The 15,013-nt window shown below is 40.5% G+C and overlaps 1 protein-coding gene across 1 annotated transcript; it reads right to left on the reverse strand.

The window, feature by feature from the left end:
* LOC110173706 (poly(A) polymerase beta-like) lies at positions 1–7,132 on the reverse strand. The gene is made up of 11 exons (XM_055150512.1): positions 6,872–7,132; positions 4,839–5,030; positions 4,701–4,754; positions 3,287–3,488; positions 2,643–2,781; positions 2,473–2,545; positions 1,773–1,893; positions 1,585–1,669; positions 635–688; positions 403–504; positions 1–94 (listed from the first exon to the last, which is right to left on the reverse strand). The coding sequence occupies exons 1-11, from the start codon at positions 7,130–7,132 to the stop codon at positions 1–3; spliced, it is 1,377 nt and encodes a 458-aa protein (XP_055006487.1).
* Positions 7,133–15,013: the final 7,881 nt, after the last annotated feature.

Below are 15,013 nucleotides of genomic sequence, written 5' to 3' on the forward strand. Positions count from 1 at the left end.
CTAGACGAAGGTCAGGACGTCAGGGTTCAGGTTCAGACTCTTGGTGTTGGGGCTGAGTTTAATGCCTATGACCCACGTTGTGCTAAGTCCATTCCTGAAAAATATATATATTTTTTCATTTAACGTGGGTTCAAAGGAGCTGTTCATTTTGACAGTGCCTGAAGGACTAAAGGGGACAAAGAGAGGTGTACTAAAATGTCAAAAAATAACATAAAGAATACTATAAAAACTACTTTAAATATAATTTAATAATACTTAAACAACTGTAATTATAACAACACCCTTTCCAAACCGACACTAGTTTACTGCCCTACAAATGTGTACTCTATGTTTACAGCATTAGCAGAAATGTTTTTGTTGAGCTAAACTAAAAACAATGAGATGCAGAAAATGTGTATGTACTTTTCAGGAAAGGTCTGGAGACTGGGACAGGCCAGGAGGATGTCGGGGTTCCTCTCCAAGATGCCCACCAAGTGTCTGAGCTGTGCCTCGATGTAACCAGTCCTATAAAAAATACACAGAATACATTTGAAAATAATCAGATTTCAAAGTACACTACAATCTAAAATAGTTACAGATACACGTGAATCACAATAAACTGAAATACAAAATATATAAAAGTCTGGATACTCACCATTCTTTATGTGTGGCCTCTGTTGGAGCGGTGGCCCGCAGCAGAACATAGTGTCTGAAGGAATCAAACAACAGTCTTAATATATTATAGATCTGTGTATCATTCGTTCATATGTTTTTCAAAATTAAACCAAAAATAAGAAAATGAAAAAATATTTTCTAATTAATATAATATAATAATATTAATTTCTAATTATTTGTCTCCAAAACCAAAATGAAAAAAAAGGATAAAGATTCGTTTTTTCAGTTTTCGATTTTGTGTTTAAATGAATAATGGAAAAAACGGATAATGACATGATATTTATCGTTTCCATATTTATCGTTTCCATGACTTAAACTGTGATGCCAGATTGAACCAGGTCTAAACCAGAACTGAACCAGGACTAAACCAGGTCCCAGTCTGGGCCTGGTCTCAGTCCCGGTCTCGGTCCCTGTCTCAATTCTAGTCTGGTCCTGGTGTGGTCTCGATCTGGTTCCGATCTCAATCCTGGTCTCGGTCTCAGTCTGGTCCCAGTCTGGTCCTGGTCACAGTCCCGATCTGGTCCTCTTCTCAGTCCCGATCTCAGTCCCTGTCTCAGTTCTGGTCTGGTCCCGGTCTGGTCCCAATTTCGGTCCTGGTCCCAGTCTGGTCTGGTCTCAGTTTTAGTCCTGGTTCAGTCCGTATGCGACATAAAAGTCCGGTATCGCAGTTTAAGTCACAGAAACGGGAAACATCCATTACCCCTTTTTTCCATTATTCATTTAAACACAAAATTGAAAACTGAAAAAAGATCTGTCATCCATTTTTTCATTTTGGTTTAGGAGACAAATAATGAAGAAAGTAGTAGTTGTTGTTGTTGTTTTTTTTTCCCGAATGAACGAATAATACACGGATTATTATGTTTTCTTATTTTTAAATTAAATAAGTTGCATTTGTTTGTCAATATACAAACTTATAGGAGAGGCACGTACTGGTAGTTTTGGAAAAACACTACAGGTTCAAACAGCTTTTTCCATGTTGTTTTATTTGCAAACACCTCCTTTATAATACTGTGCCCTGCAATAGAGAACAAACATTATACATTCATGAAATTCCTAATCATGTGAGTGTAGTTTACTCATTGTTAAATCTTTGCAGTAAAAACATAAAAGGTATATACTGTGTTTAATCTCCTCCATCATGATTTTTTGGGTGGATGCTGTAACGTTGAAGGAGGAATTCTGGTGTGGGTACGAGGGCGTGATGATGGGCATCAGGTGAAATCGATCGCTCATGTTGACCTGAGAATTTAAAAACATAAACATTTAGTCAGAGCTGTGTGTAATGTGTCATTTTGATTGTATTATTTTCTTCCATTTCAATTAAAAACTACAGTAGCTACTATACTAACGGATGCTCAAAAATGTAATTAAACGAAAACTAAACTACTGAACTAACTAGAGATGTAAGAATAACCGAAATATCATGATATCGTATTGTCAAAAGTCTCACAATAATATTGTGAGCTGTCAATATATCGAATTACAAGTTTGTTTGCTTAAATGCATGGTTTTATAATAGCAACAGCTTATAAACATCGAAAACTACATATCCCATGATTCATTTCAGTGCAGACATGTGAGAAATATGTTTTTTACATGAGTTCTCTGGATTATGACGGAAATAATTCACACCAAATCTCGTCAAGGTATTTTAAAAGCAGAAACATGTCCTATCTACAATTATATTCGCCTCCCCAAAATGTCACAATAAATATTGTACCGTGAGATGCATATCGTGATAATATCGTTACATCCCTAAAACTAACCCTAACCACACTTTGAGATCCCTTCCCAGGTTTTAAAACTGAAAGTACTTACGTTTGGATTCCACACTGGGAAGCTGAGTTTCCGCTCCTCCGGAATCCTCAACAGGATTGGATTAGGCCATTCCCTATTTCACAAAAAAACACAAATAATTCAAATTCAGCAAAGTCACGGGTAGAAAATAAATATTCTTAAATATTCTACTATCTCCACATTGTACTTACCACATGGAGTACACCTTGAAAAACTTGTCTACCAACACAGGGGCAGTGGTGTACGGGTAGAGCTGGCAGATCCTGGCAACTAAAATGGCCCAAGACACTCCACCCAGGAAGCCCATCTTATTAGAGTAGATGTTTCGACCTAAAACACAGAATACACATGTTAGTTTAATGTGGCCATAATTCTAACTGACATTTAAACGTGTAAATGGTATTTGTTGTGTAATTTGGTTGATTTTACTTGAAGAATAAAATGGGTCTGTTTCATATGAATTTTGCGCAAAGACTTTTAGTATCACAACCATGATTTAGCCTTACTGAACCGCTTTAAATAGATTTGAAATGTATCTTATTGAATCATATCAAATCGTAAGCTCACTGTATCGACATATGTATCGTATCATGGCTTATGTATCGAGGTGTGTATCGTATTGGCAACTTCTGAACAATACCAAGCCTTTATCACAAGCTAGAATGGATTTTCTAAGCGCCATCTTTCTGTTTTCTCAAATGAACTAGCTTTTTCACTCATATTATTTGCTAACTGATAATACCGGTAATACAGATCATTTCTTCTCTTTTATTTGATCCAATGTCCTTAAATATATTCAATATTTGGATCTGTCTTGTATTGTAGTATCTCTTACATTTAGCCCAGTGCTTAATGGCAGTAAGCACCACTCTGAAGCTGAACACACTGGGGACCAGACTCAGGATCTCCTGGGTGACTCTGTATCCTTGGAGGCTGCGTACAGAGTGGACATCCATCCCCTCAAGGTGAGTCGGGTCCATCAGGTCCAGCTTGTCGGAGATGCTTTTTCTATTGATTTTAGCATAGACCATATCGACCTGCAAACACAAATATAAGCAATAAGCAATATTTATGGGTGAATACACTAATTAGCCTTAAGGAATCATCAGCAATAGTTTATTAAGGGTGCACTGTGTAACTTTTCTGCAGAGGTCTGCAACCTGTTTGTCTCCATGGAGATGTTGCTTTGGTTTAATTTGTCCACAGTATGGGATTAAACTAATCTGCCTTGCATTTATGCAACTACAGGTGTTAATTCCTGTATTTTCAGACAATAAGTCACACTTTTTTTATGGTTTGGATGGTCCTGCGACTTATGCTCCGGTGTGACTTATATATTAAAATTTTCAGATTGCCAGCCACGAGAGGGCGCTCCAGTCTTGTGTGTCAGTATCTGCTACTCCTATTACTCCTGTACCACTCTCACTTCGTCCTCTACTGCGCGTGTCTCCTGCAGAAAAGTATTCAGCGGAAAACGGTAATCGAGCAACAGAAAAAAACGTTTGATGTGCGTGAGAAACTTGTGAGGGATTGGCGGAAAGCGGGGATGGAGAACAAAGCTTCATGGCTACCGGGAGGGTGCACCATGCAACTTTCCTGGAAGTCATTGAATGGATCGACAAAGCCTTTGGACTTCAGTGACAACCAAAACTATCCTGAAAGGTCGGAATGATTCCAGCTGAAACTGATGCCGAGTCTGACGACAGCTACGCAGAAGAGGAAGCGGCGCTCTGTTTACCTCCGGAGGTCGCGGAGTTGCTCAGAAGTGTCACCGAGGATGAGAATTGAATGGATTTAGTGATTTGGAGTGAGATGGAGAGTTTGTTAAACTTGTTCTGTTCTGTTATTTATGTTATAGTTTATCTGAAGAACTGTTCATATGTGACATTAACAGTCTGTTGTTCTCTGTTCTTTTGTTATTACTAGAACTTGACTTTCAAGATCAAATGTCAGTTACTGGTCTCTGATTTTATGAAAAAATACATTTCCCCCAAAAGTGCGACTTATAGTCCGGTGCAATTTCCATGGAGACAAGCAAGTGATAGAGCGTCCACTGACAGGTTACACAGTGCACCTTTAAAGCATGTAACAGACCCTCCTCCAGAAATGTTACATGTAATTTACAACAGTGCAATTCAATGAAAGGGAGAAAGAAGAATGAATAACACACAGTTTTCTTTAGCGACGTTGTGTCTACAAATAATATTGACATGACCAAAGTAAATCTTACAAATGTATTTTTTCATTACCTCAATCCCAGCAATAACCAGCTTGATGACAGGCACAAAAGCATCCTCAATAACCTTAAACATATAAAACATGATGAGACTTTTGACAGTAAAATGAAAATCCACACATAGTTAGTATAGTTATTATGGGGGACTTACTTGAAGGATTTGGACTGCTTGTTCGGCCTGTAATTTCTCCACAAAAGAAGTGAAGAAGTCTTGGCGGGGCACAAATCCTGGTTCGACGCACAAGAGGTCGAAGTCTGAGCTTTTCATGTTCAGACCGAAGGCAAAGGAGCCAAACGGGAGCACTCTGCCACCCACCGTCTCAGTCACATCCTCAGGGACATTCTGAAACAAGACACACACATTTTGACATTTGACAGTTAATACACACAGTTCATACAGTTCATACACACAGTAAGTGCAACTAATGATTAAACTAGGCAAGCAAGTGATTATACAGTAAGAAATTGTTGTAAGGTAGTATTAGTAGTAGTAATCGTGGTAGTAGTATTAGTAGTAGTAATAAGTAATGTTTGTTTCACACCATTCTTGTGCAAAAATAAAGTCTGTAATAAAAGTTTAAATAGGATATGATATGAAGCCAAAATAACCTGTTTTCCTAGTACGTTGATAACTAGGGCCCGACCAATATATCGTTTGGCCAATATGGGCACTTGGAGCCATATATTGCCGATCTGGGTCGATAGTCCACGTGGGCATGTTATACCCCGTTATAAATTTTAGACTCTCTATATTATGTCCATTTAATCCATTTTACAGACAGATCAATGTCCTCATATGTGGCGCCGCATAATTATTTATCTGCGGAGTCATTTGTCTGAGTGACGTCATTCATGTCACTCAAACGCTCTTGAGTCTGATCCACGACACTGACTAGAAATAAAAGTGAACTTCAGCACAGTTTAGGCCAGTAACAAAACTTCTGCTTGTTTTTAACTTAGAAAGTTATTTGTGCAGACTTATGATCTGAGAGGAGCCTGTGTGAGCAGTGCGTGTTGCAGATGTGTCAGTTTTGAAGCTACTGTTCATTCTCATTAGCTGGTACTTAGCTGCTGTAGCTACCACACATAAACAGTAGGGCTGTCGCATTAACCGTAAAAATCAATCATGCATGTTGGCCCACCTCAATCACCACACAAAAGTTGTGTTTATAAATCATTTTCCAGTACATCAGAATTTGTTGGTGAAAAGGAGACAGTTGAACTGGTATTTTTAGCATCAAAATCACAGCATAAAATAAATTCAATTCCTCCTAATTTGGAGAAGAGGTAATTGGGGAAGAGAAACCAGATTTTATGTTGATTTTTAAGAAAGGATTTTAACCAGTTTAACTTCAGGGTAGAGTTTAGGCACTCAAAATCAATGGCTTGAAGACTGCCCTCTTAAAAAGGTTTGGTTAAATTGCCTTTTCTAATGTAATGTTTTTTTTTCCTCCATATTAAGTGGCTGATTGCTTTAATTGAGTTTTTGGGCATGGCCATAGAGTATGGAGGCTAACTCATTCTAGAAATGCTTTCCATTTTTCTGAAGTAGATTCTACCCAAAATGGATAAATCTCTGTGAGTCCATTTGGAGAGTTGAGTTTTACATTCTAGTAGTTTGTTCCAGATGTTTTTTATTATTGCACTCTTTATTTATGGTGTTTTTAATAGGAATATTACACACAGATTGAATAGAGCAGTCTTTTAAGGGCAAAATTTCACATTTGTTGATATTCAAGTATAAGCCTGTGGCTTTAGAAAATGTATCAATTATTTGTAGGATTTGGAGTATTTCGTCTAGATGATTTAGAAAAAATGGTAGTGTCATCTGCGAGTTGTCAGATAGATAGCGGCTGTCCCATCACAACAAGTTTACCAAAGTCACTGTCTTTAATATAAAGAGGCCTGTATAAATAGGGCTTTTGGGTAATTGAAGGTGTGGTTGAGCTGAGCTTGGTTCGCTGGAGAGGAGCAGGGGGAGGTTGAGGCGTGGTCCTACTCCTGAATCTAAGAAGACAACAGACCAGAAGACAATTAAATAGAATACATTTTGTTGTCCACCATGAATGCACTTAAAAATGAGTTGCGCGTAAGGACAGTGTATTACAGTACATACATTACGGTGTTTAAGGAAAATGTTCAGGTTTCCCAGAGCCTTGTGTTCACTGTGTTGTGTAGCATTACGGTGTTGGTAAAGGATGCCATGCGCCGCTCGGACAGGGCACAACCTGTGTGAACACTGTTGCTCAGCAGAAGTGTGGAAAGGAGGCTGAAAAGTGTCCACATCCACTTAGGTATGGCGTCAGCCAGTTTTGGAATAAAGGCTGAAATGGGGTGCAGGGTCACTCTAGAGAATAGAGTTTTATCATAGAATACAACCAAAACACTTGAGGAGAGTAGAATATGGACCTGTACAAGTGGCAGCTTAGTCATCTTTAGCTTCATGTTGGTTCCCCAAAAAAAGTCTGTCTTTTATGTGACAGGCCAAGTCTGCAAATTTTGCCTCTGGACATGGCCTTGGTTGTTAGTCCTGTTTTAAATGTGACGATGCTCCTGCTCTGTCCCTGTATAGGGCGAGACTCTACAGGCAAAACTATTATGTACTTTACTTATACTTTTGTAGTTTAAGAGTTCAAGCTGACCAAAACATAAGCTTTCATCTGGAGACAACAAAATATGTATTTAATTTGATCTACTTGCATCTGTAGAGTTATATGGGACATTGTGAATTTAAAGTCAGTTTTCTGAAAATTGATTTTCTACCATAGGCCCAGCCCTTAAAACAGCACTTACACACACCTTTACAGTCTTGCCTTTAACAATATTGTCAAAACATACACAGTCTAATTCCAAGTCTGATTTAGAAGTTTTAACTTAAAAAAAGTGGAAATGTGAATTTTTAAGCATTTTTTCAGTCAGATATAGTATAGTATATATCTCATAGTATATAACATGATGAGAAACTTGTAATACATTTTGTTCTTACATTTATGTACTACTACAGAAGAAGTTTCAGATTGATTTCTCTAAGTTTAAGATGTTTTCCTATTCACCTGCAGAGTTTCACCTTAAATAACTATATCTAGGCTCTCTCAGACAATGTAACTGACATACCTTCTCTCTCATATCTTCCAACAACTCAGATACAAACTGCCTGACTTAGGTATAGAGCGACGCTTCCATCCGTGACGTTGGGAAGACGGAGAGCATGGTCAGGAGGATGATCCGGAGGCCACTGGAAGGAGGAGGACGAGGGATAGACGAGGAGGGTGTAGGACGAGCGGACGAGGGGGGAGTCGGACGAGCGGATGAGGACCTCGGAGGAGCGGATGAGGGGGGAGTCGGACGAGCGGACGAGGGGGGAGTCGGACGAGTGGACGAGGACCTCGGAGGAGCGGATGAGGGGGGAGTCGGACGAGCGGACGAGGAGGGAGTCGGACGAGCGGATGAGGGGAGAGTCGGACGAGTGGACGAGGACCTCGGAGGAGCGGATGAGGGGGGAGTCGGACGAGCGGACGAGGGGGGAGTCGGACGAGCGGACGAGGGGGGAGTCGGACGAGCGGACGAGGGCGTCGGACGAGGAGCAGACGAAGAGGGCGTCGGACGAGCGGACGAGGAGGGCGTCGGACGAGCGGACGAGGAGGGCGTCGGACGAGGAGCAGACGAGGAGGGCGTCGGACGAGCGGACGAGGACGGCGTCGGACGAGCGGACGAGGAGGGCGTCAGACGAACGGACGAGGAGGGCGTCAGACGAACGGACGAGGAGGGCGTCAGACGAACGGACGAGGAGGGCGTAGGACGAGGAGCAGACGAGGAGGGCGCCGGACGAGCAGTCGTGGAGGGAGAAGGATGAACAGACGAGGGCGTAGGACGAGGAGCAAAGAGGACCTCAGCAGGAGGAAGAGGGAGGAGCTTCGCAGAGGACCTTAACGACGGAGGGAGGGGCTGAGCAGCAGAGGAGGACTCCGCACGAGGAGGAGGGAACAGCCTGGCAAGAGCAGGAGGGAGGGGCGTAGCAGGAGGTGCATCAGGAGATGAGGAGCACATCTTAGGAAGCTTGGCCGGAGCAGAGGTGAACTCAGAAGAAGAGGAGCGCTTCAGGGGGAGCCTAGAAGGGGAGGCCATAGCTACAGCGGCAGAGTGCGCTTGTGAGAGTGTGTGAATGTGTCAGTGTGTGTGAGTGCTTGTGTGTGAGTGTGTGTGTGTATCTGTGTGTAAACTTAGGGTCAGAGACGGGGTCCTGTAGGAGTCTAGATGCCTGAAGGAGCACTGGGCCAAGGATCACACAGATCTGTGGAGAAGAACACAATGTGTCACACACCACTGCTAACATGCCAACAGCTACCATACAGTTCAGCACCATGAAGTATCCATGTACTGTACATGGAAGTACCCCTGTACTGTACATGGAAGTATCCATGTACTGTACATGGAAGTACCCATGTACTGTACATGGAAGTATCCATGTACTGTACATGGAAGTACCCATGTACTGTACATGGAAGTATCCATGTACTGTACATGGAAGTAACCATGTACTGTACATGGAAGTATCCATGTACTGTACATGGAAGTAACCATGTACTGTACATGGAAGTATCCATGTACTGTACATGGAAGTATCCATGTACTGTACATGGAAGTATCCATGTAGAGCACAGCCAGAGTGGAGAACCTGAAGGTTGAAACTCAGTGTACAAGAAGGCCACGATTCACACTGCAGTTTGACAAGTACAGTTTGTCTAAAGCTCAAGAAACACTTGTATACAGTGTATAGTTATTACAACTTTGTAAAATAAAAGCCACTGTGTTAAGAGATGAACTGATTTTCTTTTAAATATACACTGAAAAAAAATAGTCAATTCAAACTCAATCTGAAGCCTTTGGAGCACAAAGAAATGTCTGGACTCGTTGTGAAGCTCAGACTTTGTAGTTTTGGCCTGATCTGCTGTTATCGTAAATGGAGACAAGCTGTACATTTGAGGAAAGTTACATTTCAATTGGTGCCTGAATTCTTTGGGGTAAATATCAGAATAGGTATAGCTGGTGTCCCTGGGAATGGCCTGATAGTCGTACATTGAGCATTTGTTGGGTCTTGAAACTTTCTATGACAAAGCTGAAGCATATCTCACTAAAAGTGACATTTGAGGGATTTGAAATACTTTGATAGTGTAAATAACTGGACCTGTCCTGCTTTATTAGTCCCCATAGTTGTTTACCAGCGCAGAGCCGGCAATGTTCAGTTCTTTAACACTCCCCAAAGTGTGGCTCCTTTACGCCCTAATACTATTTCACCTCTCTTCACTCATGTTTGTCCTTTTACACTGACATGTTATGACATAATAATAACTGTATTCTTACTACACATTCAAATCATAGACTGTTTCTATATGGTCAGTAGTGAATGTTACAAAGCCAACAGGCAATGAGAGGTTGTACTGAAATAAAAGGCTTGTCAGCCCTGACTAGACTTGGTCTCTAACATTAGGCTGTGGACTGCACATTTGAGAGGAACATTACAGTGGACTGGAGATACTTAAAGGAATGTGCCATCTTCATTTGGTCCAGTCTCAGAAAATCAGGTGCACCTTAAAACAGGAACTATAGAAGCCTAAAAGTCCATGTTTAAGACTTTTCTCCTTCTATATGCTCACAATAGTCACTATTAGGCTGTAGTTATGCTCAGTGCTGTTACCTGATGTTAATGCTTTTCATTTGAGCTCATGTAAAGAAGGTCAGAAGCAAAAGAGCACACATTTCTTTAAGTAAACGTCGCCTAAACATGATCTAGACTTTGATCAAAAGACATTTGAGCTTAACTAGTGGTTGTTTTTTGGAATAATAAAGTCATATGTACGATTGTACTTCCATGGTCAAATCCCATCGGGACTAAGGTGAACAGAGAAACACACAAATCTCACCTTTTTCCTCACAGACGTATCCTAGTCCGAGTCAGGGGGTGGTCAAAAGAAATCTCCTCAAAAATATCCAAAAGTGATGTTTTCTTTCTTAAGAAATCGTCGAAAATAATTCTCTAGTGCACAGGTTTGACCGGAGCCAAAGTTGCAGAATTCACAACATTCAAAACACGCGCTTAGGTGCGCTAGGCAACAGGAGCGCTGTCCGCGCTTACGTCATGACGCACACGTCTGCGGACAGTCCGTCTCCGACAGTCTCGTAGAGCAGAGCTACTCAATTACAAACTCAAAAGCTCCACTTACCAAATTTACACTGTTTCCAGGCTCGGAAAAAGTCACGGTGTATTTCCAAACTTAGAATTTCTAACAAAAGTTGCACAAAGTACTAAATACAGTAGTCGATAGATAAATAGTAAATCCACTAGCTAAATGGCTACTTTAGCAAAGCTAAGTGGCGAGAGGCTCTAGTCTTGTGTGTCAGTATCTGCTGCTCCTGTTCCTCCTGTACCACTGAAAACTGAAAAACATCATCGAGTAACAGAAAGAAAGTTTGGAGTGAGCGAGAAACTTGTGAGGGACTGGCTAAAGACAGCTTCAAGGTAACGGGGATGGTGCGCCATGCAACTTTCCTGGAAGTCATTGGATGGATAAAGGCTGAACTTCACTGACGACCGAAACCATCGTGTCTGGATTCAGAAAGGCTGGAAGAATTCTAACTGGAACTGGTGCTGAGTCTGAAGGCAGCTACACACGAGGAAGCGGCGCTCTGTTTACTCATAGATCTATTAAAATAATTTACCTCTGGACGTGGCGGACTTGTCTCGGAGTGACACCGAGGGTGAAAAATTCAGTGGATTTAGGTAAATTTGTGCTGTTTTGTTGTTTATGCTATAGCTATCTGAATCACTTAATATCTTACGTTAATGGCCTGTTCTCTATTCTATTGTTATTACTATAACTTGCCTTTCAAGATTAACTGTGTGTTCTTGGTCTCTGATTTGATAAAATACGTTTCCCCAAAAAGTGTGATTTATAGTACGGCGCGACTTATGTGTTATTTCTTCTTCATTATGACTTTTATTTTTATTATTATTATTTTTTTCCATCCAAAAAAGCACAGCAAAAAAAAAAAAAAAAGCAAAAAAAAAAAAACAAAAACACGCTGCCGGAATTAACCTATCACATGCCGGAAGTAACCTATCACACTCCACTGTAGTGATTTTGATACCGATTCGTGCTGCCTTGTTCAATTAAAACAATTGCATTTGCAGTTTTTCTGTATATTTGTGTTTGTTCACACTACAAATGTGTTGAAAACCTGCTGAAAGGTTTTTTAAGAATTAATGCAAAAACATGATTGTGTCATAAGACTTGTTTAAATTGTGTTGATTGTATTATGTGCTTTGTTTTAATACAAGTTAAGTTGAAATGGATTTTTGTGGTGGTTTTCATTATTTTGCATTTATAAAAGGGATTATGAACTCGAATGACCACAGCATTTACTCTGTATTTAGTGAAGGAAGAGTTGCTATTGAATAGTGTAACATGAGGAATACTACATACTATTTCTACTTCATAACGTGTTAAAACATAGTAATATAGAGTTATTAGTTTTTCAGTGTACACTAGTGTAAAAAAATCTAATCTTAATCGGTGGCAAATTCAACTCTGAGGAGTGTGGTTACATCACTTTACCAGTGATGAACCTTGTACACTTTGGAAAGTGTAGTTTTAACTCATTTTAGTGTGAACCCCATATGACCTTAAACATGTTAAAATGAACAATATATGAGTTGAATTAACACTCTTGAATTTGCTGGGTATCATGTAGCTCATTTTATTTTCAATAGGAATGTTATACACACTTAAAATGAATGAATCCAGACATCCCAAGATAAATGTTTATAAAATGATGCTGTTACTTTCAGTTCATATGTGAAACAACAGGACGTGATACAGCACACCCCCGTACTGTTCAGTGTGACACCTGCAGCATTAGAGATGTGACGGCCATGGTCTCTCTTCAGGCCCTGTGCAGCACCTGCCCATCACCACACACCTCCGCACAAAGCACAGAGTCCCCAGCAGCTGCAGGTCAGTACACAGAGGTCAAAGGTCACGTATTATTATTCAGCCTTTAGGACACTTAAGTTTGCCTCCTGTGTTTAACAGCATTGAAATGGATGAAAAACGCACACACCACATCAAAACTGAACGTAAAGTCATAAATGTAAACTCATGCCGGAGCTGGATACTCAGTTACATTTACTCAAGTACATTTGCTTGAGTTGCTATTGTAATAAAATTGTGTTTCTCATATTGTAGTTTTTAGACAGCAGAGTACTAGTATTTTGAGTAAAAAACTTTGGTTACTCTTCCCACTGTGAGTAAGTGTATTTTGTGTATTATTTCAAGTGTCTGACAGGATGAATTAAAACACAACTAAGATCACATGTGAGGTTTTACAAATCAAATACTTGAACTCAAAATCTTTAGTCATGATTTTACCACACATTAGCTACAATGAACTAATCATTTTAATAAAAAGTGCTTTTTACTTTTCAGCCCAGTAAGAAAATTAAGTGGAGTAGAAAGTACCTCCCTCGGGAGGTGTTCCGGGCATGTCCCACCGGGAGGAGGCCCCGGGGAAGACCCAGGACACGCTGGAGGGACTATGTCTCTCGGCTGGCCTGGGAACATCTCGGGGTCCCCCTGGAGGAGCTGGAGGATGTGTCTGGGGTGAAGGAAGTCTGGGAGTCCCCGCTTAGACTGCTGTCCCCGCGACCCGGCTCCAGATAAGCGGAAGAAACTGAAGTGGAGTAGAAAGTACAGGTACCTTTGTAGTGACTTAAAAGTAGAAAGTATCTACATACAAATTGTACCTAAGTACAGTACTTTATTATTTTCTACCTCTGGAAAGTCAGTATGGTGTGAAAGAAATTGAAAGATGAAAAGGTCTTTACCCTGAGGACGAGCAGAGTGAGCAGAACAGCAGCTCAATGTGAAGCCTCAGAGAGAAAAGCGCCGCTCACTGGAAACTAACGAAACCGTTTGGCTGCTGCTGAAGCTAAAGGACGGCTACAGTTAGGAGTGTATTATAATATTTACTACAAAAGAAACTATACAGAAAACTCCTTTTTGAGTCTGCAAGCATCACTTGGAACTAAACATTAAATAGACCATTCAGGTCTTTGAAAAACTAAACAGCTGCACTGTAATGGCTCTTATTGGAAGTGAGACAAGACCTAATGCTGTTTAAAGGAGAAAACAAGCTGCAAGACTATTCACTACAAAGTGAGAACTATTTTGGCAAATGACCACATCCTCACCATCATTTGTATGAGTGACTTTTCCAACATCCAACAAGTGTGGTCACTTTAGAGAATAGAGTTTTATCATAGAATACAACCAAAACACTTGAGGAGAGTAGAATATGGACCTGTACAAGTGGCAGCTTAGTCATCTTTAGCTTCATGTTGGTTCCCCAAAAAAAGTCTGTCTTTTATGTGACGGGCCAAGTCTGCAAATTTTGCCTCTGGACATGGCCTCGGTTGTTAGTCCTGTTTTAAATGTGACGATGCTCCTGCTCTGTCCCTGTATAGGGCGAGACTCTACAGGCAAAACTATTATGTACTTTACTTATACTTTTGTAGTTTAAGAGTTCAAGCTGACCAAAACATAAACTTTCATCTGGAGACAACAAAACTGTGCACTCTGCACTGAAAGATATCTTTTTGTATTTAATTTGATCTACTTGCATCTGTAGAGTTATATGGGACATTGTGAATTTAAAGTCAGTTTTCTGAAAATTGATTTTCTACCATAGGCCCAGCCCTTAAAACAGCACTTACACACACCTTTACAGTCTTGCCCATAACAATATTGTCAAAACATACACAGTCTAATTCCAAGTCTGATTTAGAAGTTTTAACTTTAAAAAAAAAGTGGAAATTTGAATTTTTAAGCATTTTTTCAGTCAGATATAGTATAGTATATATCTCATAGTATATAACATGATGAGAAACTTGTAATACATTTTGTTCTTACATTTATGTACTACTACAGAAGAAGTTTCAGATTGATTTCTCTAAGTTTAAGATGTTTTCCTATTCACCTGCAGAGTTTCACCTTAAATAAACTAATAATAAATACATAAATGTGCTCTTCCTTCCTTCATGACAACACTGTAAACCTGAACATCACCTGTCGTCTCTCATATCTGTGGCAGCAGCACTACATCTCCAGGATGGACAAACAGACTGGCCCTGAACATGGTGAGGTGCTGAGTGATGAAGCGGGTCTGGTGGAGTGTGGCGCCCTCCGGTGACCACAGACCCTCACTGCTCCATGGGCCCTGTGTGTGTGCTCGTAGAAGACTGGAGACACAGCGCACACTTGGACAGGACCA

This window comes from Boleophthalmus pectinirostris, unplaced genomic scaffold (assembly GCF_026225935.1).
Source record: "Boleophthalmus pectinirostris isolate CB_2022bp ecotype Guang Dong unplaced genomic scaffold, ASM2622593v1 HiC_scaffold_14, whole genome shotgun sequence".
NCBI classification, from domain to species: domain Eukaryota; kingdom Metazoa; phylum Chordata; class Actinopteri; order Gobiiformes; family Gobiidae; genus Boleophthalmus; species Boleophthalmus pectinirostris.

Excerpts from the sequence above, each read along its gene's own strand:
- LOC110173706 (XM_055150512.1), bottom strand. The coding sequence starts at position 7,132 with ATGAAGCTAAAGATGACTAAGCTGCCACTTGTACAGGTCCATATTCTA. Across the intron at positions 1,894-2,472 it reads TCCCAGTGTGGAATCCAAAC|GTCAACATGAGCGATCGATT; the intron begins GTAAGTACTTTC and ends TTAAATTCTCAG. Across the intron at positions 505-634 it reads GAGGCCACACATAAAGAATG|GACTGGTTACATCGAGGCAC; the intron begins GTGAGTATCCAG and ends TATTTTTTATAG.